General features: G+C 36.2%; 2 protein-coding genes across 2 annotated transcripts; both read left to right on the top strand.

Moving 5' to 3' along the window:
- The first annotated feature begins 927 nt into the window (after positions 1 to 927).
- LOC116420788 (olfactory receptor 10H1-like) lies at positions 928 to 1,875 on the top strand. The gene has a single exon (XM_031948082.1). It carries the CDS (start codon positions 928 to 930, stop codon positions 1,873 to 1,875), a length of 948 nt encoding a protein of 315 aa, XP_031803942.1.
- A 19,623-nt stretch (positions 1,876 to 21,498) lies between these two features.
- LOC116421415 (olfactory receptor 10H2-like) lies at positions 21,499 to 23,338 on the top strand. Its single transcript, XM_031950795.1, has 2 exons — positions 21,499 to 22,338; positions 22,418 to 23,338. The coding sequence occupies exons 1-2, from the start codon at positions 22,126 to 22,128 to the stop codon at positions 23,288 to 23,290; spliced, it is 1,086 nt and encodes a 361-aa protein (XP_031806655.1). The 5' UTR covers positions 21,499 to 22,125; the 3' UTR covers positions 23,291 to 23,338.
- The last annotated feature ends 4,628 nt before the right edge of the window (positions 23,339 to 27,966 follow it).

Raw genomic sequence — 27,966 nt, 5'->3', positions numbered from 1 at the left:
AAGTGGAAATAACAATGTGACACTGGGGCCAAAACAGACTTAAGAAAGGCCTAGAGATAAGAAGGGCTTTAGAAATCGTTTAGTACAAATTCCTGATTTTTAGGGGTGAGATCTAGAATAGTTAAGTCACATAGTTACAGATTCAACATTTGAATCCAGACTTTTCCTCCAGAACTAGCACTCTCTTCTTATACAACTCTTTATTCAGAATAAGAGGAAATTTGTCCTGATCCTCAGACTGCTTAAGTCAAATGTGATGTATTTTGCTCAGACACAGAGATCATCTTCTAAGGTCATGGCCAACATCAATAGCAGGACAAACAGGATGTATGTATTACAATGACTATACATATACATATACATTTGTATATGACTATATCTTCATATTTGTATATGACTATATCTTCAGTCCCCTCCCCATCCTTTAAGCTTTAAAGGAACCAGGTTGGCATATTCCTGAAAAGAGGAGATTTGGAGGGAAATCATTCCTGTCTCCAAAGGATTTAAAGTGCTGCCTGGGATTAGATCCATTCTGTTTAATCCCATAAAGCAGAAGAGTCATGAGTAGTTATGGGTAGAAGTTAAAGAGTCTGATTTTAATTTTACCTAGAGAAGTACCAGGGCAGAATGACTATTGGGAAATGGATCAAGTTTACAGGTATGCTTCTTGGCTCTTTTTTGTTCCCATGTTCTAAGAGAGAGATCTGTTCTATAGCAGAACAGTTTACTTGTGTAGGTAAAGAGGTCTTTAATATTAGAGATTTTTCAGTTGAGATGTGATAACAACCTTTTGGGGATGTGCTAGAAGAAATTGATGCTTTATACAGAGATAAGACTAGATGCTCTCTAGACTTTTCTTGCACCTCTAAGGGTCTGAGATTCAGCAATAACTTTATTTTTCTCATGTCCTCCTCTGCCATAGTCTCTATGTTGGAGCAAAACCATACCACAGTGACTGAATTTATCCTCATTGGATTCTCGCCATTCCCTCAACTTCAGCTGCCATTCTTTGTGCTCTTTCTGCTGATGTATTTATTCACACTTCTGGGCAACCTTCTCGTCATGTTGGCTGTATGGCATGAGCAGAGTCTCCACAAGCCCATGTACTTCTTCCTGTGCACTCTTTCTATCTCAGAAATCGCCTACACGATGTCTATTAATCCCCGTATGTTTGCTGACCTGGTCTCCACTCAACACACCATCTCCTTCTGGAGTTGTGCCAGCCAGATGCTTTTCACATTTGCATTTGGTCTCACTCACTGCTTCTTACTCACCATCATGGGCTATGATCGCTATGTGGCCATTTGCCATCCCTTACGCTACAATGTGCTTATGAGCTCACAGGTTTGTGTTTGGCTGGTGGCCTCCTCGTGGCTAAGTGGTATAGTCATGGGGCTAGTGATCACTCTTCCTATTTTCAACTTGACCTTCTGTGGGCCTAATGAGATCCATTATTTCTTCTGCCATGTACCCCCAATGGTGAAACTAGCCTGTGGAGATGCCTCAGCAGTGGCCATAGGGATTGGGCTGCTCTTCATCACAGTCTTATTGGGTTGCTTTCTCCTTATACTTCTCTCTTACATCTTTATTGTGGCCACCATCTTGAAGATTCCCTCAGCTGAGGGCCAACGCAAAGCCTTTTCCACCTGTGCCTCCCACATTATTGTGGTGATTATACACTATGCTTTTTCTTCTGTTGTACACTTCAAATCAAAGGCCTTAGAAGCCCTGGAAGGAGATACCCTGATGGGCATTTCCTACAGTGTTCTCACCCCCTTTCTAAACCCTATCATCTTTAGCCTGAGAAACAAAGAACTGAAGGATGCTCTGAAGAAAGTTTTTCTCAGGAACCTATGCCCCTCCAAACTACAGTGAAAATACTATGTGATTGTCAAGAGTTAGAATGTATTTTATTTTTGATCCAGGTCTTATGTTATGGAACATTTCCTAGATGGATGGATGAAAGAATGAAATGAATTTTAAATATGTACTATTTGGTAAGTACTGTGCTAAGTGTTGGGAACACAAATAGAAAAAAATATATAGATGGTTCACTTTTTCAAGAAGTTCACATCCAAATGTGGGGGTAGGGGGAGAACATCCTTTGATCTTATTATTAGTCCTAGGAGTAGGATCACAAACTAGTTGATACTCATCTCACATGACTCATTTCCACCCTTTGCTCTCTCCTCAAAGTGTGAATTTTGGGGAGTCCTTTTGTTTTTATTGATGTCCATTCCTTGTTAATGAATTCCTGCCTACATATCACAAGAAGTCCTATTCTTGTTCACTTTTGGTACACTTTCCAGGACATTCCATTTCTATACTGAGCTGCCTTAGCCCAATCCTGTGCCTTTCTTTCCCCTGTAACATTAGAGTTCTCCTTTATATGTTGTCATCCCTTATCACAATATAAACTCCTAGTAAGTAGGAACCATCTTGTTTTTATATCTCTAATGCTTAGCACAATGTTCAGCATATAATAAATGCTCTGATGAAAGGGCAACTTATAGTAATTTACTTGGAATATTTGTTAAAATAATTTTGTTTTTATCCCAATTAATTCACTTAAAGAAATCGAACTAGCCACACAGTTAAGATTTTGTCTGTGGAAATCCTGAGATATTTTATATTAAAAATGTTTAAAGAATATTTTTGTAAATACATTAATTCACCAACTATTGATCCTCATATGTATGCTATATTTTTCTCATATTTAATTTTAAAGCTTTTTGGCATTTCAGTTTTGATCATGTACTCATTTTTCACAATTCAGAAATTTTGTATTTCAGAAATTCCAAATATATATATTTGGAACGTGTAGTGTATAACAATTTTATTAATAAAGATGTCTGATTATTTTTTTTAAAAAAAAGAGATGGGATTTAAATTCTTTATAAGTATGTTTGATTTCTGTGTCTTTCTGTCTTGATCTATTTGTCTTATTCTTACCACTATTTGAATTTCTGTTTTAGCTTTAATCAATTGTAATTTCCTTATTTAAAAAACAAGAGCATTGCATGACCACTAGTTGTTTTTCAAAGTCTTTTCCCATATCATCTTCAAAGCTACTTTGAGATTTAGCTAAAAAGTAGTTTGAAAGCAAGGGCAGTTGAAGATTTGGAGATACACATTTCTGGGCAAATCTGGACAAAGTATGGAAGAACTAGGATTAATAATATTTAACCCTATCATTGTAGTGCTTTACAAACCAATAGCTATCAAATGCAAAGAATATTAATAATATCATGTTTTCATAGATGAAGAAACAGTTGTTAAGATGTTAGATCCATGACTTCAACTCAGCATTTTCAAAATGCTTCCCTGATCCCATGCTGTCCCTTTTCTTGGATTTGAAGAATATGGACTTCTTATGGAGCTATGCAGAACATGTCTAGTTTAGAAAGAAGTGTGTTTAAGGGGATTGGATTACGTTATACAAGAAGAGAGTTATCTGTTAGACTTCTCTTCTAAGCTCAATGAAACTAGCCTTCCTGTCATCTGCTGTTTCTTGCTGTTATCTAAGTTAAATGGTTTTGGCTCCTTTCTAAGGCTCAGAGCCCATGCAAACCCAAGTTTCTCTCTTGAATAATTTTTAATAATCATACTCTTTGGTTCATGTTCCTATGTAGGATTTCATGTGGGAACATATGATTTAGACTTGTCACTGGCTCTTATCTAGTTATTTCCGTAGAACGTACTAAATTAATAAGGAATGAGACAAAGAGAAAGGTTTTTTTTTCTTTACACCTTGCAAAGATGGCAGAATGAACTCACAGTTACAATATGTAACTATGTAGAAAATGCTCCTTTTCCCTCTCCAGTGGCCTGCCTTCCCTAGGATCTTTGCATACTTCCATTCCATTAGTACTATCTCTGTGGTTTAGTAGAACCCTCAAGCTCATACTCTAAGTGAGAAAAGAATTTGAGTTTCCCTAGATATACAGCAATTTACCCCAATAGTGAGTAAATGCTTTCCCCAGAGATCTGCAGAATGCCTGTATACTTAAAAGCATCAGTTTCTGGCTGAAAAACAACTCAGTAAGGAAAGAACATTGAATTCTAGAGAACCTATCACTCTTCTTCTAGATTGTCACCATCCATGTGACTCACAGTACCAGGAAAGGGCCAGGTCAAAATATATTTCTCTTTCTTCTAGATTTCCTCATTGTTTCTCCCTTGTTGGACTTATATGATTCCCAGCTCCAACTAGGTCTTCCATTTGGTCCAGGAATGCTTCTATCAGGAACCTTTATCTCTACTGCTGTCAGCAGTATTTTCTGTTTGGATAAGAAATGTTTTAATCACTTGTCATCCTCTATCCTTATCCCCACCCTCTTTCATTAATACTAGCCTATGCATACTCTCCTGGAGCTCAGAAAAATCTCAAAAGTAATGCTAGTAACATGTGCTAGAAAAAATATTCATATGCCCAGTATTCAAATGATGATGGGGATGATGATGAAGAAGATAACTTTTTTAAAATAACTTTTTATTGATAGAACCCATGCCAGGGTAATTTTTTACAACATTATCCTTTGTACTCACTTCTGTTCTGATTTTTCCCCTCCCTCCACCTCCTCCCCCAGATGGAAAGTGGTCCTATACATGTTAAATAGGTTACAGTATATCCTAGATACAATATATGTGTGCAGAACAGAACAGTTCTCTTATTGTACAGGGAGAATTGGATTCAGAAGGTATAAATAACCAAGGAAGAAAAACAAAAATGCAAGCAGTTTACATTCATTTCCCAGTGTTCTTTCTTTGGGTGTAGCTGCTTCTGTCCATCCTTGATCAATGGAAACTGGGTAAGATCTCTTTGTCGAAGACATCTACTTCCATCAGAATACATCCTCATACAGTATCGTTGTTGAGATATATAAGGATCTCCTGGTTCTGCTCATTTCACTCAGCATCAGTTCATGTAAGTCTTGCCAATCCTCTCTGTATTCATCCTGCTGATCATTTCTTACAGAACAATAATATTCCATAACATTCATATACCACAATTTACTCAACCATTCTCCAATTGATGGGCATCCATTCATTTTCCAGTTTCTAGCTACTATAAACAGGGCTGCCACAAACTTTTTGGCGCATACAGGTCCCTTTCCCTTCTTTAGTATCTCTTTGGGGTATAAGCCCAGTAGAAACATTGCTGGATCAAAGGGTATGCACAGTTTGACAACTTTTTGGGCATAGTTCCAAATTGCTCTCCAGAATAGCTGGATGTCTTCACAATTCCACCAACAATGTATCAGTGTCCCTGTTTTCCCACATCCTCTCCTAGATTTTGCATTATCTTTCCCTGTCATTCTAGCCAATCTGACAGGTGTGTAGTGGTATCTCAGAGTTGTCTTAATTTGCATTTCTCTGATTAATAATGATTTGGAGCATATTTTCATATGGCTAGAAATAGTTTCAATGTCTTCGTCTGAGAATTGTCTGTTCATATCTTTTGACCATTTATCAATTGGAGAATGGCTTGATTTCTTATAAATTAGAGTCAATTCTCTATAAATTTTGGAAATGAGGCCTTTATCAGAACCTTTGACTGTAAAAATGTTTTCCCAGTTTATTGGTTCCCTTCTAATCTTGTCTGCATTAGTTTTGTTTGTACAAAAACTTTTCAATTTGATATAATAAAAAATTTCTATTTTGTAGTCAATAGTGATCTCTAGTTCTTCTTTGGTCATAAATTCCTTCCTCTTCCACAGGTCTGAGAGGTAAACTATCCTATACTCTTCCAATTTATTTATAATCTCATTCTTTATGCCTAGATCATGAACCCATTTGACCTTATCTTGTAAATCAACATAAAATTTCAAAGAAACACCAATTGTAAATTGAAAGGGGTAAACATGGGGGCAAATTCAAGATGCCAGAGTAAAGATAGCAGCCTAGACACACTCTCCCAACATTGTCTTCCAAACAATTTTAAAATAACCTGTCAAATCAAATTCTGGAGTAACAAAATCAAGAAAAGGTCAAGATGAGATTTTTTTCCAGCACAAGACAATTTGGGAGATAAGTAGGAAAGGTCTTTGATGCTGGCTTTGGGATGAGGGGGTCAAGGGAATAATGTTAGCTCAGAGAATGCAAAGCAGCAACACCATTGATAGATCTTAGAGACCATAAAGCACCAGCAGTTTCTGAAAATCTAAACCTGGAAACATTGTGAGGCAGGATATAGCACTAACTTTTGGAGCTGAAGGGGAGCAAGGGTCCTTTCTGGGTAAGGCCAGGCAGGATCAAGGCTATTGCCCCCCCAGGTTGCCCCTGGATTATAAACACATAGACCCTAAAACTAGCTCTGAAAACAACAGCACAAAAACAAAAACAATTGGCACGTGGGAGAGTACCTTCCCTTCCTCTCCCCCAAGTCTAACTGTAACATAAAGTCCAAGATCAATAAATTGGATGGGAAAATGGGCAAAGAAACCCAAACATAAAAATCTACTATGGTGACAAGAAATATCAAGATACAGACTCAGAAGGCAAAAAGTGAAGCCTCAAAAAAAAAAAAAAATACAAATCGTAAATTGTACACAAGCCCAATGAACTCCTGGGAAAGCTAAAGAAAATCTATCTATATCTATCTCTATATTTTGAATGTACATAATTGTTTGAATATTGTATCTCCTGTTAGAACATGAGTTCTTCCATAATAAAACCCAATACAATAAACACAATAAATATTTATTAACACCTCCAATACGTCTGTACTGTCAATACAGTACAGACACTGTACTATGTGATGAGGATACAATTAAAAAAAAAAAAAAAAGAAAAGAAAAGATCATTCCTACACTCAAGAAACTTACAATTTAACGGGAGGGGCACAAAAGATATCGGCCATAAAAAAGACGGAGAGACCAGGGACTCAGTGCAGAGGCTTGTTCCATGGAAAGGTAACCAGACAAACAGCAAAGGAATGGAGCAAGGCCAGAAGTCTCGTTTCCCCACCAATATCTTCAGGCAGAGCTATGAAGAGGCTGAGGGAGGCAGTGTCAGTCAAGATTTGAGTTAGATGTTCATTAGGGAGATTGGTCTATAATTTTCTTTCTCTTTTTCAAGGCTACCGGTTTGGTATCCTCTTGTCTTGTCATAAAGGGTTTGGTGGACTCCTTCAATCCCCTATTTTTCAAATAGTTTATATAGCATTGGGGAATTTTCTTTAAATTTTTGAAAAATTACATTAAATCCATCTGGTCCTGGGGTTTTTCTTAGGGATTGGTTAATAGCTTGTTCTATTTCTTTTTCTAAGGGGACTGTAGGATTTTACTTCTTCCTCTGTTAATCTGGGGAAGCTATATTTTGAAGGATTCTTCCATTTCATTTAAGTTTCCAAATTTTTGCCATAAAGTTGGGCAAAGTAATTCCTGATCATTGCTCTTTTTCCTCTTCATTAGTCGAGTTCTCCCTTTTCATTTTAAATCTTTGATTTTCCTCTTTCCTTTTTTTTTAATCAGATTTACTAAGGGTTTGTCTATTTTTTTGGTTTCTAAAAACTCTTAGTTTATTAATTAATTCAATAGTTTTTTTTTACTTTCAATTTTATTGATCTCTCCTTTTTATTTTTTAAATTTCAAGTTTAGTGTTTGACGGGGTTTTTTAATTTGTTCCTTTTCTACATTTTTTAATTTAAGCCCAATTCCTTTACCTTCTCTTTCTCTATTTTTAAGTAGGCCTCTGAGATATGAAATTTCCCCTTATTCCCTTTGGCTGCATCCCTTTGGTTGATGTCTCATTTTGTCATTTTTGGGTGGTTAAATTATGTCTATGATTTTTTTTCCCCAATATTCTTTGTAAGTTATTTAGTTTCAATTATTTTTTTGGTCTCTTTCCCTTAGCTTTTTGTTGGTGTAATTTTTATTGCATCTTCTGAAAAGGATGCATTACTATTTTCCCTTACTGCATTTGGTTTGAGGTTTTTTTTCCTAATGTTGGTCTTTTTTGTAAGGTTCCTGAACTGCTGAAAAGAAAGTGTACCCTTTCTGCCTCCATTTTATTTTTCTCCAAGATCTACATATCTAACTTTTCTAGTATTCTATTTCCTTTTTTGACTTCTTTCTTTTTATTTTGTGGTTTGATTTTCTAATTCTGAGGTGCAAGGTTGGATCTCCCTTTATGTTTTGCTATCTATTTCTTCTTGCAGCTCTTTTTTCTCTTTTAAAATTTGTCTAACCCCACTTGGTCATATATGTTTAATATTGATTTAATTCTTATCTTGCTCCCAGCAAGATTGTGCCCTTCCTTATCTCTTTTAATTAGATCAATTTTGTTTTGTGATCTGAGATGGATCCCCCTCTTTGTTCCTAACATAGTAGATTTTTCCATCCTTTTACCTTTATTCTGCATGTATCTCCCTGCTTCAGGTGTTTCCTTAAACAACATATTGAGGATTCTGGCTTTTAATCCATTCTGTATTTCCTCTTTGGGGAGTTTCCCCTTCACATTTTGGTTAAAATTCCAATTCTGTTTTTGCCATCTTCTTAACCCCCTTTTTGTTTCCCCTTCTTTCCCCTTACCCCCCTTCCCAGTATTAAACTTGGGCCCTTGCTTCTACAACCCCCTTTTTCCTCCTTCTCCCCTTTCCCTCACGTTCCATATTCCCTTCTGAGCTTATTCCTTTTTCCTTTTCCCTTCTCCTTTAATGGTGGGGAAGTTTCCCCATTAAATGTTAAAATTTTTCTCTTAAAGTCAATTCTGATGGATAAAATACCCACTATTTCCCCCCATTCTTTCTCTCAGATTAAATGGTTTCCTTTCCTCTTTGTGAGATATAACTTTTTTTTTCGGTACAATGCCTTTCCCCTCTAATTTCAAAAAAACAGTATTTTTTATTTTGGAAATATGTTTAAAATTTATTTTACCTTGTTGGCGGGTTCTATATTTGTAGATCAAACTTCTTGTTAAATTCTGGTTTTCACAAAAATGGTGAAATTCCTTATTTTCTTGAATGACCATCTTCTTCCCTGGAAAAAGTATTTCTGGCTGGGTAAAGTTTTTTGGTTGCATCGGTTCCTTAGCCTTTCGGAATATCATATTCAGGCCTTCGATCTTTTTAATGTGATGCTCTAGATCTTGGGTGATCCTTATTGTTCCTCATTTTTGAATTGGGTATTTCTAGCCTGGATATTTTTCCTTCGTTTGAGGGTTCTGGCATTTGGTCACTATATTTCTTGGTGTTTTGATTTTAGGATCCCTTTCAGTGGGTAATCGATGAATCCTTTTTTTTTTTTTTTTTTTATGAGAAAATTTATTTATTTTTATTTTTATTTTTTTATTTTTTTGCCTTTTATTTACAGGTTATATGCATGGGTAACTTTGCTTAAAATTGCCAAACCTCTTGTTCAATTTTTCCTCTTTACCCTCCCCAGATGGCGGATGACCAGTAGATTTAAATATATTAAAATATAAATTGTACCAAATAAGTTACATAAAACCGTTTTTTGCTGCGTCAGATGAGAATCCCAAATTTTTCCCTCTGTTTCTACTTCGGCAGTTCTCTTTGATAATTTCCTAGAAATATGTCCGGCTCTTTTTTCAATCATATTTTTGGGGTAATAATTCTAGTTGTCTCCTAATATTTTTCAGGTCTTTTGTTTTAGAATTTTTCAATTTTTCTCCTTGTTTGATTTTTGGTTTTGTGACTATTCTTCTTGTCTCCTTGGTTTGAATTCCATTTTCTTGATTTTCAATGAAGTATTTTCTTCATTTACTTTTTTTATATTTTTCTAATTGTCCAATTTGTTCTATGGAATGTTTTTTCCATTTCCCAATTTTATTCTTTAGAGGCTAATTTCTGTTTGGTTCACTAATCCTATTTTCAAGGTTTTTTTCTATCCCTCTGTCTTTAAATGGGTGGGATGCTTTCAGACTCTTTGGCCCCTCCTCTCCTTTTCCCATTTTCTTCTAGCTCTCTTGTGGAGCCTTTTAATTTTTTTTGGATTCATTGATGGGAACAGATGATCTCCTGTTAGGATTCACCTGGAGATAATCTGTTTTATCCCCTCAGGGTTTTAAGTCTGCCCTCTGTCCTATAAAGCTGTCGTCTTAGGTCCTTTTCAATTTTTTTGCTCATTTTGTCAAGAAGAATCAAGACAAACTAGCAAAGAAAAAAAGAAAAAAACCCCAAATGGATCTGCTTCTTTGGGGGGAGGGGGCTGGGTGGTGTTCAAACCCTCCCAGACTGTGGGGGCAGCGAGGCACTAAAGGACCTGTGTGCCTTTGGGACTCTGAGGCGTGCTAAGACTCTTAAATAAAATATTAAAAAATTACGAAAATCATTCCCAGGATAAATAAGTAGGTTTTCCAGGAATGCAGGGCGGTTAATAAAAAACTATTAGCATAATTGACTATTCAATAAGCAAACTAACAAAACCAATGATCATCTCAATAGATGCAGAAAAGCTTTGTAAAATCCAACATCCATTCCTAATAAAATAGTCAGGGCATATATTTAAAACCATCAGTAAGCATCATATCAATGGGAAAAAAGGAACCTTTCCCAGTAAGATCTGGGTGAAACAAGGTTGTCCACTTCCTTATTATTAATATTGTATTAAAACACTAGCCTCACTAAGAGTGGAGAAAAGAATTTAAAGAATCAGAATGGAAGAGGAAACCAAACTTCACTCTTTGAATGATATGATGGTTACTTAAGAACCCAAACTTCACTAAAAAGCTATTAGAAATAATCCATAACTTTGAAAGTTGCAGGTTTTTCCCCTAAATCCTCAACATTTTATCTCCCCAACAAATCCAACACGAGATAAAGAAATTCCATTCAGAATAACGTGCAGCATAAAATATTTGGGAATCTATCTCAAAGGGAAAGTCGGAATTTATGAGCAAAATTACAAAAACTTTCCATAAAAATAAAGTCAGACTTAAAAATTGGAAAAATATTAAGTGCTCCTGGATGGGGTCGAGCGAATATAATAAAGATGACAATACTCCCCAAACTAATCTATTTATTTGGTCTATACCAATCAGACTTCAAGAAAATTTTTAATGATCTGAAAAAATAAAACAAAATTCTATGGAATAATAAAAGGTCAAGAATCTCAAAAAATTAAAAAAAAAAAATCAAATGAATGGCCTAGATTACCTGATCAAAACTATATTATAAAGCAGATCACCAAAATCATTTGGTATTGCTAAAAATAGATTAGATATCAATTGGAACAGGTTGGTTCACAAGATAGAATAGTCAACTATAGGTCTAGTGTCGACAAACTCAAAGATCCTAACTTTTGGGATAAGAATTCATTTTGAAAAACTGCTGGAATAACTGGAAATTAGTATGGGAAATTGGGCATGGACCCACATTCCCTTAAAAATAAGATCAAAATGGGTCCCAGTTTAGACTAAAAACGAGACTATAAACAAATTGGAGGAACATAGGATTTTTATTCTCAGACTTGTGGAGGGAGGAAGAAATTTGTGACTAAAGCGAACTAGAGACCATTATTGATCACAAAATAGAAAATTTTGATTACATCAAATTAAAAAGCCTTTGTACAAACAAAACTAATCAAACAAGATTAGAAGGAAGCAACAAACTGGGAAAACAACTACGGTTAAAGGTTCGTAAAGGACTCATTTCAAAATATAAGAAGACTCAAATTTATAAAGAAACCAAGCCATTCTCCAATTGACAAATGGCCAAAGGATATGAACAGACAATTTTCAGATGATGAAATTAAAATTATTACCACTCATATGAAAGTGTTCCAAATCTTAATAATCAAAAGAAACCAGTTAAGACAACTCTGGATACCACACACCCTGTCAGATTGGTAAGATGACAAAAAATAAAAAGATTTTGGAGGGGATGGGAAAACGGGACACTGTACATTGTTGGTGGGTTGTAACGATCCAACCATTCTGGAAACAATCTGGAATTATGCCCCAAAAAAGTTATCAAAGCTCCTTTTATCACAGTGTTTCTACTGGGCATACCCCAAGGAATACAAAAAGAAAGGACCGAATTGCCAAAATGTTTGGAGCCTGTTTTAGTGGCTGAAGCTGAAACGGGGATTCCCATCAATTTGGAGAATGGTTGGGGGGTGGTATATGAATGTTATGGAAATTTATTGTTCTGAAAAGCCATGGATGAATACAGAGAGAATTCATGAACTGTCTAAGTGAAAACAGAACCAAGAGTTTTATATACATCAACAATGATACGAAAGATGTAATCTGATGGGTGTTCTTTGACAAAGAGACCTAATTCAGTTTCCAATTGATCAATGATGGACAGAAGAGCTACATCCAAAAAAAAACCGGGAAATGAATGTAAACTTTTGCATTTTGTTTTCTTGGTTATTTTACCTTCTGAATCAATTCTCCTTGTGCAACAAAGAAAACTCTTTGGATCTGCACACATATATTGTATCTAATCCCAAACATATTCAGTATAGGACCTTGCCATCTAGGGGGGTGGAGGTGGGGGGAAAAATCGGAACAAAGTGTGAAGGGATAATGTTGTAAAAAAATTACCCTGGCATGGGTTCTGTCAATAAAAAGTTACTATAATAAAAAACAAAATTAAATTTAAAATAAATAAATAGATAATTTGTGTTGTACTTACATAATTGTGTAATTGTCTCTCCTAGACCTATTTTCCGGGTCTATTGTTTTCCCAAGAAGGTATTTCACATTTTTCTCAATTGTTTGATTTTTTTGGTTTTGCTTGACTGATTCTTCTTGTCTCCTCGAGTCATGCAATTCCATTTGCTCGATTCTGATTTTCAATGAAGTATTTTCTTAATTGTGATGAGATTAAACATGGGAGAGGGTATTTTATTTTGTGAAGTTAAAAAAAAATAACCAGTCAGGGTAGCAAATGCTGTGGACTACAGCTCTGGCATGGAGAAATGTTTACCAAAGATTAGTGTCTCTAGTGTGATACTAATTCATCCACCTTTGGTGTCTGTCTGATTTACCCAACTCTTACCTGTGGCTTCAAGTAGTTAGAGAAGGATCAGAAGCCACGACTCAATAAATTGTTTTGATAGATAAACTAAAGCTATTAAATAGTAACTGAAGGAGTCTCAAATCCGTGAGTTTGCATTTAGAGTCCATCAATTCTTTTGCTGTATGTGATAGCATTTTCCTTTGTCTTGAATTATTGAATTGCTTAGAGGACTTGTCACTCATAGTTGATTTTGATCTAACACTGTTTATGATGTTTTTTTTTTTTTTTTTGGTTCTATTCATTCTACTTAAGATTAGTTATAAATCTTTCCAGATTTTTTTAAAAATCTGCCTGTTCACCATTTCTTATTACACAATATATTCTGCTACACTCATATACCACAACTTGTTCAGCGTTCCTCAATTGATAGGCATCCCCTCAATTTCCAATATTTTGCCATCAAAAAAGAGTTGCATGTGGGGGGGGTCCTGGTGTTAATGTTTGCCTCCTCCACTGCACTGGGCCTTGGGAATCTCCTGATGGTTTGCTAATTTGGTACTTGCTGCTAACTTGCTAGTATATTTCCTGTCTAGCCTGTCTTCCCCTTTTATCCAAGTGAAGAGAACTTTCTTGCCAGTTTTCAATTTTTTGAGCCAAAAATTTCTTTCACCTTTTCTTTTTCTGGTTCTGCTGCTCCCGAATTTATTTTGGAGTGCTATTTTGTGATTGTCTGGAGATGAATATGGGAGAGATTAGATGGTTTACTGATTACTCCACAATCTTAGTTCTAGGAAATCTTCCCCTGCAAAGGCTACTTTTTTATTCATTAGAAAGGGTTCCCTAAAAAGCATCTGCTTCACCTAATCTAACTCTGGTCTACTTGTCATGGCAAGTGGGGAATCTCATTTTTCAGGTGAAACAAAAAAAATGTTCCAGTAGCTCAAAAAAAATGTGAGATGCACATATCTAGAGCCATATCCATTCCAAATGTTCATTTAGACTATTTGTGATCAATATGTAACAGAGCTGAGCTCATATAGGTCTGACTAACCATGGTCAGACATCTTGTACTCCAATGTAGTGATGTCATTTTAGTTCTCTTTGAGGACTAAGGACAACAACCAATGAACCATTTTTAGCACTTAGCACAATATCTGGCTTGTAGTGAGTACTTAAATGTTTGTTGACTGAATGACTGCTTCTTTATCATCTTTATATCTGGCATTAAAAAAATTTGTTAAGCCATTTTGAATCATTTTGACTCCATTTGGATTTTTCTTTTCACGTTATTAGAATGGTTTGCCATTTCTTACTCCAGTTCATTTTATAGATGAAGAAATTGAGGTAAATAGGGATAAGTGACTTGTTTAGGGCCACACATCTAGTAACTATCTGAGGCTAGATTTGAATTCAGGAAGATGAGTATTGCTGACTTCAGGCCTGGCACACTAGTCAATGAACAACCTCATTGCCCTTGATATTTTTATAGCACAATAATATCCTCTTAACTTATGTATTATATTTTTTTAGCCATTAGTCAAATGATATGCATCTACATTCAATAATCCATTATTCTAATGTTTTCAAAGGGTTTCGAAATGATTTGTTAAAAATTTTAAAATGAAGCATCTTTCAGTTCAAGAATAACTAATTGATATTAAGGAAAGATAGAAATGTATAAGTCAAATTTAAATCATTTAAACAATATTTAGATCATTTTTATTTCAATTTAATTTTCATTAATTTTTTTGCCATAATTATCATTACATCTCTTTTCATTCTCAAATGTCTTATAGTTAAAAAAAATACATACATACCCATTTATGTCTCTACTTGGCTAAGTAAAAAAGATTTTAGACACTTGCTATATGCCAAACACTATTCCAAGTGATGTGAATATATACACGAAAGCAATAGAGTCTCGACCCACAGAGAACTTATTCAAATATTCAAATTCAAATAAGGGAAAGGAATTCAAATAAGGGAAAAACACATATATCTATATAGATATTTAAATCAATGTATACATCTGTATATACACAATCTACATATCATATTGTAATATTGTCATAATTGTGATTTTTAAACATGTTGTTTGATGTCATAAATAATAGGAGTTCAATATGAAGTCACTTAGGCTAAGTAGTCCTAATGACCATATGCATATAAATAATAATAGAAAATATATCTTGACTCATTCTGACTCTGAGTCAAACACATAAATAATCCTGGTTCTTGATTAGACAAGATTGCAGTCAATGAATCAATACCCATTTCTGTGGTTACCTTCTCAAACTCTCAATTTCTGGTACCAATAAATGATCCAGGGAATTTTTCCATTACATCCAAGTCTGACTAGGAATTCCTCTTCTTATGTCTGTCATAAATTACCTGTTCTCAACTAAATCTATCTTTAAGATAGAAAATTTCTGTCTGGACCTCCCTCTGAGTATATACTCCTACCCAAATCTTTGCTGTGATTCAGTCCCCCTCATATGAGTGACTTGTAGCCTTCTATGTGACTGAATATGTATGTTTCTGAATATGTATGAACATGTATGTGTATCTCTATGCTTTTGCTTACAGTTAAAGAATATACCAACAGTGTAGTAGTTGACTTCAATGCCATTTTTTCCTTGTTGAAGAAGTCTAATAACATTACAGAAAACATGCTAAAAAGCATGAGAGCAAGCACTGAGCCCTGCTTCATTCACTTTACTGGTGACTGGGAAAAAGTGAGAGCTTTGTCCATTATCCAGAACATGGGCAAATATGTCATCATAAAACTAACATGCAACACTGATGAACTGCAGGTAACCAAAATTTGCCATACTTTTCCACAAGCCTTTACAATGGACAGTGTTAAAGGCTTTTGCTAGACCTCTGAATGGTGTATACAGACTATTGTTCTGTTTTGGGGATTTCTTCTGGAATTGTCCAACAGCAAACACCCTACCAACCATTCTTTGGTCCTTTTTGAATCCACACTAATTCTTGGGTAGATAAATATCTTCCAGGTGAAGGATCAGTCTACTAAGAAAGTTTATGGCAAAAGGAAAAAAATTAGGTTGTTCTGTCACAGAATAAAACATCTACTTCCTTTGGAAATTTGTCTGGAGAGGAAATGATTTCAAGCTGAGATATACAGTCAGTAGCTTCAGCATTGAATAATGACAATCTGTTGAAAACACTACAAAAATGTTCAGCCCATCTCTCTAGGATCATATCCTTATCACTAATCAATGTAGCTTCATCAGCTCTGAATAATTGAGATACACCATAGGTCTTTCTCCCATAAAAAGCATTTAGTGCATCATAAAAGAATTTTGAATTATGATAACAATTCAGTGTAAAACTGAATTTTATCTGGCTTTTTACTGAGCCACGAATCCTGAATACAAGTTTCACTTATACTTTGGCTTTGATGCTATCTTCGAGAGACAGAAGGACTTCCCTACTCTAACTGTGGTAAGCTAGTTCATTTTGCCAGTCTTGTTTCACTCAGGGCTGAATTTTAGATGTGATACCTCTTGAGATCCCTTATATCTAACAAGAACTGTTTATCTTTCAGGTTACTGGATTTCACACTGTCCATAAGTGTGAACACATTCCATGAACCAATGGTGAGTGGAATCATCTTTGCAAAAGTTCTTTTACATTTTTTTGTGTTTTAACTGCTAAGTAAGATACCCTCCTATTGCAGCAAGCACATTAGGCTTGGGTGAAACAAATAATTTAAGAGCACCCTTTCTAGCCTCACACCAGGAAGTAACCAGTGTAATCCCTTAAAAAGGCTGCTCAGATACACAGGAGATGTGTAATGCCAAAGAAACTGAGCAAGACAGAGATTAGAGACCAATTCAATAATTTATTAAATGGAGAGAAATACTGGTACCAATGGCTCCATGTTGATCCCGGGGCTAGACAAGACTATCATCTCAAAGAGTCTAGCCCCAAGAGTATCAGGGCAGCAAGCTTTTTATGGAATAACAAGAACAATGACATTACTGATATTCTAATGACATCTGAAATGGATAAACCTTTATCTTGTCAAACATTAAGGAATGTCTATAAAACCTTTATCTCAAACACTAAGAGGGGATGGTTATAACCTAAGGCAGAATAAGGAAATAGAAAATTGGAGGAACTGGGTCATCCCATTAAAAGGGGATTTTGGCATAACAGATGCTGAATCCATCTGCTGCTTCAGTTAAGAGAGTAGGATTCTCTGGGTAGGGCTATGTATTTGCAGATCTGTGACTACAATTCCCAATGTAGTCACACCTGCTGTTTTGTCACTTGCCTGTTACCAAAGGACTTGATATAGGTAAAAATGTTAAAATAATATGGGTGATGTCTTTTAACTCATACATACCCTGGATTTAAATGAAGCAGTTTTGTGAAGTAGTCAGCCTCACTCACTTCCAGAGTTATCAGAATCCAGTGACAAGACAAAAATCAATATGACTCCCATATGGCTAAGGATTCAAAGATCACTTTAGCATCTTAAATGTCTAACGAAGCTCTAAGTGGTCCATAGCACCTGCTTCAGCTGCCTTTGTGGCCATTGGAACAAATTACTCTCATCTGCCTATTCCATCCGTGGAAGTCTTCCCATGCTTGGAGTAAATACTTCCCTCCCAATTCATTAATGGGTTTGCAATCCCTTGTTATTCTTAATTTGTTTAGTTCATCTATTCAAATGATTTGTCAGCCTGTGTCTATTGTGCATGCAACAGGTTCTTGGAGCCACAGGCAAGAGTTGGATGATTGAGGTGGACACCAAAAATGGAAAGCAGTCCTGAAAAGGACTCAGGAACCCTTATACAGAGGTAGCTGCCTTCTCTGAACATTCCACACCCCATATATTTGTGTGTGTGTGTGTGTGTGTGTGTGTGTGTGTGTGTGTTAGAAAAGGAAATTGGAGGTGTAGGAGAGAGATTAACACCTAGAGTCTCTCTCTTATCTGTTAGGTAGAGGGTTATCACATGCTTAGATTTTGGTCCAATGATTCCTGCATTGATTAGAGTTCTTTAGAACTTAACTCTTAAAACTGTCCTTCAAATTTATTTTTCTTTAAATGTTGCAGTTGTACTATAAATTGTTCTTCTAGATCTGCTCACTATACTCTGCATCAGTTCACAAACATCTTTCCTGATTTCTCTAAACTCATCCCTTTCATCATTTCTTACTTCTCCATTACAATATTACACTACAGTCATTCATGCATCTCTCATTTGATGCTTAATTTTCAATAAAAAACTATTGCTATAAATATTCTTCTATAATTTTCTAAACTTCAAAATGGGGATAATAACAGTTGTTATTTCCCTATAAAAGCATTTTTTCCCAGGGATGTTGGGAGGATTAAATAATATAATTTTTGAAATCACTTAACACAGTGCCTTATCCATATTATGTGTTAATAAATGTTTGTTTCCTTTCATATATATAATTGCCCTGAACATAGCCATAGATTCTGTAATATTTATTTCCCCAGAAGGAACTTCTCAATACCCTGTTGATGTTTCCTCATCAAAAAAACAAAAAAACAAAAAAAAAAACAAAAAAAAAAAAAAACAAAAAAAAAAAGGAGAGGACAATCTGGAGCCTAGGTTAAGCAAGAAGAAAAAAGTGTCTTCCTCAGTAGTCTCAGGAACAAACACAACCATTCTGAAGAGACAGTTCCTATTCTGGTAGTCAGGGTTGGGACCTGTGTGGTCCTTGATTATTAGCTTTCAGAGTCCCAGTCACTGGAGTTCAAGCCTAAGCTCTTTAGCATAATTGGTGCACCCTTGGCAGCAATCAGCAATTAGTGAGGGGGTGGGGGGGTGGGGGTACACTCAGCTCTATCAGTTCCTTGAAGTTTCTCTAGGGGGCACATTTATTTCCAAAAGCAGGGAATTGTGCCTTGTGGGACCTGGAACCTCTATGGCCTGGGGAAAGCAACATCTAATGAAAAGGAAAAGTATAAATATCCTGGTCTTTTTAAACTTTGGATTTACCAGAATGCTCATTCACGGACAAGCTGGCCAGTTCTTTACTCTGGAGCCAAGGTTGAACTTAATACATTCATATTCCTTGTTTCAGGTGAAGCAGCAGCAAGTTGAATACCAATAAGCAGTCATTCAGGTTGTGGACTCTCACCCCCACCCCCCCAGGTGAGCCATTTTCTTCTCCCCTTTACCAAGGAGAAAAGAATTGTCCTCTACTTTATCCCAATAATCAGAACACTTTTGAAATCCACTGCCTGTGGATGCCTCATCCAACCTGGTCAGGATTCATCAGAATAGATGTGATCATTTCTGGCCACTGCTAAGAGTAACAGAATTATGGCAGAGAGAGAGAGAGAGAGAGAGAGAGAGAGAGAAAGAGAGAGAGAGAGAGAGAGAGATCTTAGAACATGGAATATGAAGATTGGAAGGAAACTTAAAATACATGTTAGAAGTGCGAGGACCCTTAAAACAAAGAATGTCAGATCTGGGAACGTCTTTAGAAAAATAACTATCAGGGCTGAGAGGGACCTTATGCAGACAGATCCTGAAGAAACGTTCCCAGTTGTAACACTTTTGGATGAAGGCAATGAGGTGAAGGGATTGAAGGAATTGTAGATTCTTAAGCTGGAGAAGAGATAAGATAGGAGAAATATGATTTTTCTCTTTAAGCATGTGAAAACTGTCATAGAGATGGAGATTAACCTCATTTTGCTTGACCCAAGACATCAGGTCTAGGAATACTAGGGAGAAACTACAGACACAGATTATTACTTAATTGCAGAGAAATCATTGTAAGAATCTAAGCTGGTCAGGAAAAGGATAGACTCAGTAAAGCTGCTTCATCTCCCAGCTCCTTAATTTCCTCATTGGTACAGTGAGGGACTTGTATTAATTGACCTGTGAGGTCACTTCCAACTGTAAATCTTTAATCTCTGATCTGAGGTCCTGAAATTCTTCAAGCACAGTGAAAATCCCTATTTTGTGGGGGAGGGAGCATCATTATATTGGCAAACATTTTGTAAAGGACAACCTCATTCCCAAGCTTGTGGAGAAGATGAGAACTCAGAAACAGGTAGAGATAAGAAAATAGAGAGTCAGAGAGGAAGATAACCTTGGTGGGTGGAGTTTGGTTTATAATACAAAAGAGGAAAAAGATAAAGGCAAAAGTTGCAAGGATAAAAATCAGTGTAAAAAAGGAAAGGAGATAAATGGCATGAAAAACAATCAGCTACAGGATGTGATAGAATAGCCAAGAAGAGAAGCAATTAATGTTTGGGGTAGTATGGAGTTGGAAAATGTAGCCACTGGGGGAGAAGACAACAAGTTGGTTAGAATAGAACAATAGAAAGAACTCTAGATCTGGAGCTTGAGAAACTCAACTCAAATCCCAACTAAGGTTCTTACTATTAGTGGGAATTTGGACAAATTCCTTTTCCTTTTTAAGCCTCAGTTTCCTTACATGTAAAATAAGGTGCTTGATATAAATGACCTCTGAACTTCTTTTTATATACTTGCTGATGACTGTTGGGTAGTGACCTCTCCACACTGGGGAAACAGAGTACAGAAATGTCTGAGTAATATCCATAATGGAAGAGGCTTCAGACTCCCCACTGGATGGCGATCTGTAGGAAGTGGTCAGCAGAGAAAGGTCAAAGAGAAGGACATTCTTGTTTCCTGAGGCATTTGAGGTTGGTGATAGTGAGATACAAATCTTCCCAACTCACTTAGACCAGTTGGGGGAAGGAAAAAGAAAAGCTTGACCCTTTAACCTGAGAAATGCTAGAAGGGGACCTATGCTTTCTTACTTCATTCCCACTCAGGGAGGTCACTTTGTGACCAAATTTAATAAAAATGAGAGCCAATATAAATTAAATGTGATATCCTATAATTGGATTAAAATCAATGCAAATGAGTATAAGATTGAGGAAGGGTAATTGAGAGTTTACTTTAAAAGGTGAGTGTTTAATGTGCTACATATTCAATATGAAGCAACCATGTGACATAGAAACCAAAAAAGTCATACCAACCTTGGATGTCATCTAGTCAAACACCATCATTTTACAGATGGAGTAACTGGGGTCCAGATGTGTGTCTGAAGTAAATATAAAGTCTTATATGTGCATTCAAAAGATCAGTTGCACAATTTGAACACAACAGATTCAAATCCAGCCTCAGTATCCCTTATTAGCTGTGTCACCATGGACAAATTACTTAATCTCTCTAATCCTCAGTTTTCTCATCTGTAAAATGACAATATCAAACTGAAAAATCTCTAATGTCTCTTTGAGTTCTAAAGGCAGTAGAAGAAAGAGGAAATAGACAAAGTGGGGCTTTTAGTGTATTTTAAGTGGAGATAACAATGTGACACAGAGGCCAAAAAAAGGAGCTTGAGATTCATAGGCTGCCTTAAGAGAGGAATAGAGATAAGAAATCACAAAAGTAGAACTACAAAGGGCTTAGAGATCATCCAAAACAATTTCCTGATTTTTATGGAAGAGGCCTAGAAAAGTTAAGTCATATGTTTACAGAGTCAACATTTGAACCCAAACCCTTTTCCTGCAGATCCAGCACTCTCTATACCACTCTTCATTCAGAACAAGAGGAGATTTGTCCTGATCCTCAGCCTGTTTAAGTCAAATGTGATGTATTCTGCTCAGACCAGGCACCACCTTTTAAGACCATTTCCAACATCAATAGCAGGACAAACAGGATGAAGAGGGGACTGCAGATATAGTCATATACAAATTGTTTAAAGGAACCAGGTTGGTTTATTCCAGAGAAGAGATTTGGGGGTAAATCATCCCTGTCTTCAAGGGTTTAAAGTACTGTTTGGGATTATATTTGTTCTGTTTAATCTCAGACGGCAGAAGAGTCCTAGATAGTCATGGGTAGAAATTGAAGAGTCTGATTTTAATTTTACACAGAGAAGTACCAGGGCAGAATGACTATTGGGAAGTGGATCAAGTTCATAGGTATTCCTCTTGGGTCTTTTTTGTTCCCATGTTCTAAGAGAGAGATCTGTTCTATAGCAGAACAGTTTACTTGTGGAGGTAAAGAGGTCTTTAATACTAGAGATTTTTCAGTTGAGGTGTGATAACAACCTTTTGGGGATGTGCTAGAAGAAATTGATGCTTTATTTGTGTAGGTAGTGAGTTCTTTATCACTGGAGTTGAGGCTGGATAACCACCTTTTGGGGATATGCTAGAGGAAATTGATGCTTTACATAGAGATTGGACTAGATGCTTGCTGGAGTTCACTTGCAACTCTGAGAGTCTGAGATTCAGCAATAACTTTATTTTTCTCATGTCCTCCTCTGCCATAGTCTCTATGCTGGGGCAAAACCATACCACAGTGACTGAATTTATCCTCATTGGATTCTCGCCATTCCCTCAACTTCAGCTGCCGTTCTTTGTGCTCTTTCTGCTGATGTATTTATTCACACTTCTGGGCAACCTTCTCATCATGTTGGCTGTATGGACCTCAACTTCAGCTGCCGTTCTTTGTGCTCTTTCTGCTGATGTATTTATTCACACTTCTGGGCAACCTTCTCATCATGTTGGCTGTATGGCGTGAACAGAGTCTTCACAAGCCCATGTACTTCTTCCTTTGTACTCTTTCTATCTCAGAAATCGCCTACACGATGGTTATTAATCCCCGTATGTTTGCTGATCTGGTCTCCACTCATCATACCATCTCCTTCTGGGGTTGTGCAAACCAGATGTTTTTCACATTTGCCTTTGGTCTCGCTCACTGCTTCTTGCTCACCATCATGGGCTATGATCGCTATGTGGCCATTTGCCATCCCTTACGCTACAATGTGCTTATGAGCTCACAGGTTTGTGTTTGGCTGGTGGCTTCCTCGTGGCTAAGTGGTATAGTCATGGGGCTAGTGATCACTCTTCCTATTTTCAACTTGACCTTCTGTGGGCCTAATGTGATCCATCATTTCTTCTGCCAAGTGCCCCCTTTGCTGAAGCTAGCTTGTGGAGATGCCTCAGCAGTGGCCATAGGAATTGGGCTGCTCTACATCATAGTCTTATTAGGTTGCTTTTCCCTTATATTTCTCTCTTATACCTTTATTGCGGCTACCATTTTGAAGATTCCCTCAGCTGAAGGTCGACGCAAAGCCTTCTCCACCTGTGCCTCCCACCTTATTGTGGTGATTATACACTATGGTTTTTCTTCTGTTGTACACCTCAAATCCAAGGCCTTAGAAGCCCTGGAAGGAGATACCCTGATGGGCATTTCCTATAGTGTTCTCACCCCCTTCCTGAGCCCCATCATCTTTAGCCTGAGAAACAAGGAACTGAAGGATGCTCTGAAGAAAGTTCTCCTCAGGAGCCTATGCCCCTCAAGACTATAATGAATATACTATGTGATGGTGAAGAATTAGAATGTGTTTTATTTTTGATGCAGGTCTTATGTTATAGAATACTTCCTAGATGGATGGATGAAAGAATGAAAATGAATTTTAAATATGTACTATTTGCTAAGTACTGTTTTAAGTATTAGGAAAATAAATAGAAAAAAAAATTATATATGGCTCACTTTTTCAAGAAGTTCACATCCAATGTGTGTGGTGGGGAGGGAGAGACTATCTTCTGACCTGATTATTAGCCCTAGGAGTAGGATCACAACCTAGTTGAAACTCATCTCACATGACTCATTTCCACCCTTTCCACTCTCTTGAAACCATGAATTTTTGAGAATCCTTTTGCTTTTATTGATGTTCATTCCTTGTTGATGAATTCCTGTCTGGATATCATGAGAAGTCTTAATCTTGTTCACTTCTGGTAACTTTCCAGGGCATTCTATCTCTATACTGAGCTGCCTTTCCCCCATTCTGTACCTTTCTTTCCCCTATAAACTTTTCTGCTCCCCTTTACATGCTGTTGTCACTTATCACAATGTAAACTCCTAGAGAGTAGGAACTTGTTTTTATATCTTCAAAGTTTAGCACAATGTTCAGCATATAATACATGGTTTGATGAAAGGGCAGTTTATAGTATTTAGTTGGTATATTTATTAAAATAATTTTCTTTTACCCAAATTAGTTCCCTTAAGGAAATAAAACAAGCCACACAGTTAAGATTTAGTCTGTGGCAATCTTGAGACATTTATTATCAAAAATGTTTAATGAATATTTTTGCAAATAAAGTTTAGTTAATTTACCAACTATTGATCCTCAATATATAGGCTATATTTTTCTCACATTTTCAGCATTTCGTTTTGTGTAGTAAGTTTTGATTATGTACTTCAGAAATTTTGTATTTCAGAAATTCAAATATATATTTAGAATGTGTTATGCGTAAGAATTTTATTAATAAAGATATTTGATAATGTTTTTTTAAAAAGAAAAGGGATTTAAATTCTTTATGTCTCTTTTATTTCTGTGTCTTTCTGTCTTGATCTCTCTTTCTCTCATTTTTACCCACTGTTTGAAACTGTGTCTTAGACTTACTGGATTATAGTTTCCTTATTATTTTAAAGAAGAGCATTGGATGACCACTAATTGTTTTTCAAAGTCTCTTCCCACATCATATTCAAAGCTACTCTGAATTATGCCCCAAAAGTTATCAAACTGTGCATACCCTTTGACCCAGCAGTGCTACTGCTGGGCTTATACCCCAAGGAGATACTAAAGAAGCGAAAGGAACCTGTATGTGCTAAAATGTTTGTAGCAGCCCTGTTTGTAGTGTCTAGAAACTGGAAAATGAATGGATGCCCATCAACTGGAGAATGGTTGGGTAAATTGTGGTATATGAATGTTATGGAATATTATTGTTTTGTAAGAAATGACCAGCAGGATGAATACGAGAGGCTTGGAGAGACTTACATGAACTGATGCTAAGTGAAATGAGCAGAACCAAGAGATCATTATATACATCAACAACGATACTGTATGAAGATGTACTCTGATGGAAGTGGATTTCTTTGACAAAGAGACCTAATCCACTTTCAATTAATCAATGATGGACAGAAGCAGCTACACCCAAAGAAAAAATACTGGGAAATGAATGTAAACTGTTTGCATTTTTGTTTTTCTTCTTGGGTTGTTTTTACCTTCTGAATCCAATTCTCCCTGTGCAACAAGAAAACTGTTTGGTTCTGCACACATATGTTGTATCTAGGATGTACTATGACATATTCAACATATATAGGACTGCTTGCCATCTAGGGGAGAGGGTGGAGGGTAGAAGGGAAAAATCAGAACAGAAGTGAGTGCAAGGGATAATGTTGTAAAAAAATTACCCTGGCATAGGTTATGTTAATAAAAAGTTATTATAATAGAAAAAAAAAGCTACTCTGAGATTTAGATAGAAAGTAGTTTGAAAGCAAGGGCTGGTGAAGATTTGGAGATTTCTGGGCAATAAAGTACGGAAGAACTAGGATTAATAATATTTAATCCATCATTGTGGTGCTTTACAAACCAATAACTGCCCAAGACTGTGAATATTAATAATATTGTGTTTTTACAGATGAGGAAACTGAGACTCACAGGAAAATTAAACAGCTGTTAAGATGTTAGATCCAGGACTTCAATTCAGCCTTTCTGACTACAAGGTCAAAATACTTCCCTGATTCCATGCTGTCTCTTTCCTTTTTTATATGAAGAATATGGAGTTCTTATGGAACTATGCAGAATGTTCCTAGTTTAGAAAGAAGCAGGTTTTAGGGGATTGGATTGTGGTATGCAAGAAGAAGATTATCTGTTAGACTTGTCTTCTAAGCTCAGTGAAACTAGCCTTCCTGTCATCTGCTATCTCTTGCTACTATTAATTTATAATTACTAAGTTAAATGGTCTTGGCTCCTTTCTAAGTCTCTGAACCCATGTAAACCCAAGTTTCTCTCTTGAATGATTTTTAATGATCATAGTCTTTGACTCATATTCTTATCTAAGATTTCATGTGAGGACATGAGTTATACTTGTGCCTACCTCTTGTCTTCTGCAGAAATTATTAAATAAATAAGGAATAAGACAAAGAGCAAATATTTTACAAAGATGACAGAATGAACTCTTATTTGAATTACTACAATATGTAACGATGTAAAAAAATTTCCCCTTTAGTGGCCTGGCTTTCCTAGGATCTTTGCATACTTCCACTCCAATAGTACTAGCTCTGTGGTTGAGTAGTACACCCAGGCTCATACTCTAAATGTGAAAAGAACTTAAGTTTCCCTGGAAATGCAGCAATTTACGCCAAATGTGAGTAAATTCCTTCTTCAAAGATCTATAGAAGGTCTGTTGACTTAATAGCACCAATTTCTGGCTGAGAACCAATTCAATAAAGAAAGAACATTGAATTCTAGAGTACCTCTCCCTTTTCTTCTAGATTGTCACTATCCATGTGACTCACAGTACTAGGAAAGGGCCAGGTCAAAATATGTTTCTCTTTCTTCTAGATTTCCTCCTTGTTTCTCCCTTGTTGGGCTTCCATGGCTCCCAGCTCCAATGAGGTCTTTCATTTTATCCAGGAATGGTTCATTCAGTCCCTTTTATCTCTCTATTGCTGCCAGCAGTATTTTCTGTTTGGATAAGAAATGTTTTCTATCAGTTATCATCTGTCCTTGTCCCCTCCTTCCTTCATTAACACTAGCCTATGCATACTCTCTTGGAGCTCAGAAAAAAATCTCAAAATAATACTAGGAACCTGTGTGCTAGAAGAAATATTCATGTGCCCATTATTTAAATGATGTTGAGGATGATGATAAAAAAGATAACTTTTATAATGATCTTGCTTTTCACCTGTTACTTCTAATTCAATAGACTCTGGCATCTCAATAATTTAGGTTAGAATATTCACCAGTCTTACATAATTAGGATGCAAAAATATCTTGAATGAATAAGACAGTAAACTGACTGACACTATTAAAGTGAAAGATATTCAGAAAAAAATAAAATCTTTCATTCATGGATCAAAATTACACCTACAGGGGAATATAAGGATTAGGGGAAGCAGGATTGTACAGTGGAAATAGTACCAGTGCTGAAACCAGAAGAATGTGAATTCAAATCGGACCTCAGATACTTAGCATTTCCTAGCTGTGTGACCCTAGGAAAGTCACTTAACCCCAATTGCTTCAGCAAATAAATAAATAAATAAAATAAAGAATATGAGGATGAGTTGGAAGAACTGGACATTGCTTAGGACATTGTTCAATGTATATGAGGGAATTACATTTATAGGATTTTAAGTTACAAGGACCCCAGAAAGTCATCAAGTCCAATATCCTCATTTGACAGATAGTTAAGCTGAGGTCAAATGACTCACTTCCATTAGGTACCATAAGCATTAAGTGGTGGAATCAAGATTCAAAACTTTGGCTTTCTGATTCTACATCTCAGGATCCTTTCATTATTCTCTGACAATGGCTTTTCCCATAGTTTTTGGTTCTCAGGGAATAACTGGATACTATCAGTGGAAATTATAGAGGGTCAGAATCCATCTTGTTGGAACTGGACAGCCACCCAAAGCTAGCTTTAAGTTTGCTAAAATACTTCATAAATTATGATATTTGATAGGTTTAATAATCTTTAAAAATAGATAGCACAGATATTATAAGTTCCATTTTACAGATGAAGATATTTTGATTCAGAAAGATAGTGACTTCTATAAACACTCAGGGATGAGTGTCAGAGTTGAGATTTGTATCCAGATATTTCCTAGTACCAGTTATCCTTCTTAACCATCAGGGACTAGCATCAGTCCATGAATATCTCCATGAGGCTTAGACATGTCTTGAAATGATACAAGGAACATGGTTTCCAGAGGAAATGCTCCTGTGCCCATCATTCAATGGTAGGGCCTTCATAAGGTCAGTGTTCTTTCCAATACATAGTAGTTTTTATTATTTAGAATTAGAGGTGCAATAGGATGCTTCAGAAATAATGAACTTCTCATTGGCACCTGCATAGCCATCTGTCTATATGTACCTCTGAGTATATTTCCATATCAAGAGGCAAGGGAGCCTGACTCTGAGAAAGTTTTGTTATTATGCAATAGAAAGGCCTTAGAAAATAAAGTATATGCAAACGT

This window comes from Sarcophilus harrisii, chromosome 1 (genome assembly GCF_902635505.1).
Source record: "Sarcophilus harrisii chromosome 1, mSarHar1.11, whole genome shotgun sequence".
In the NCBI taxonomy this organism is placed as follows: Eukaryota; Metazoa; Chordata; class Mammalia; order Dasyuromorphia; family Dasyuridae; genus Sarcophilus; species Sarcophilus harrisii.
This window is presented reverse-complemented; position numbering and strand designations above follow the sequence as displayed.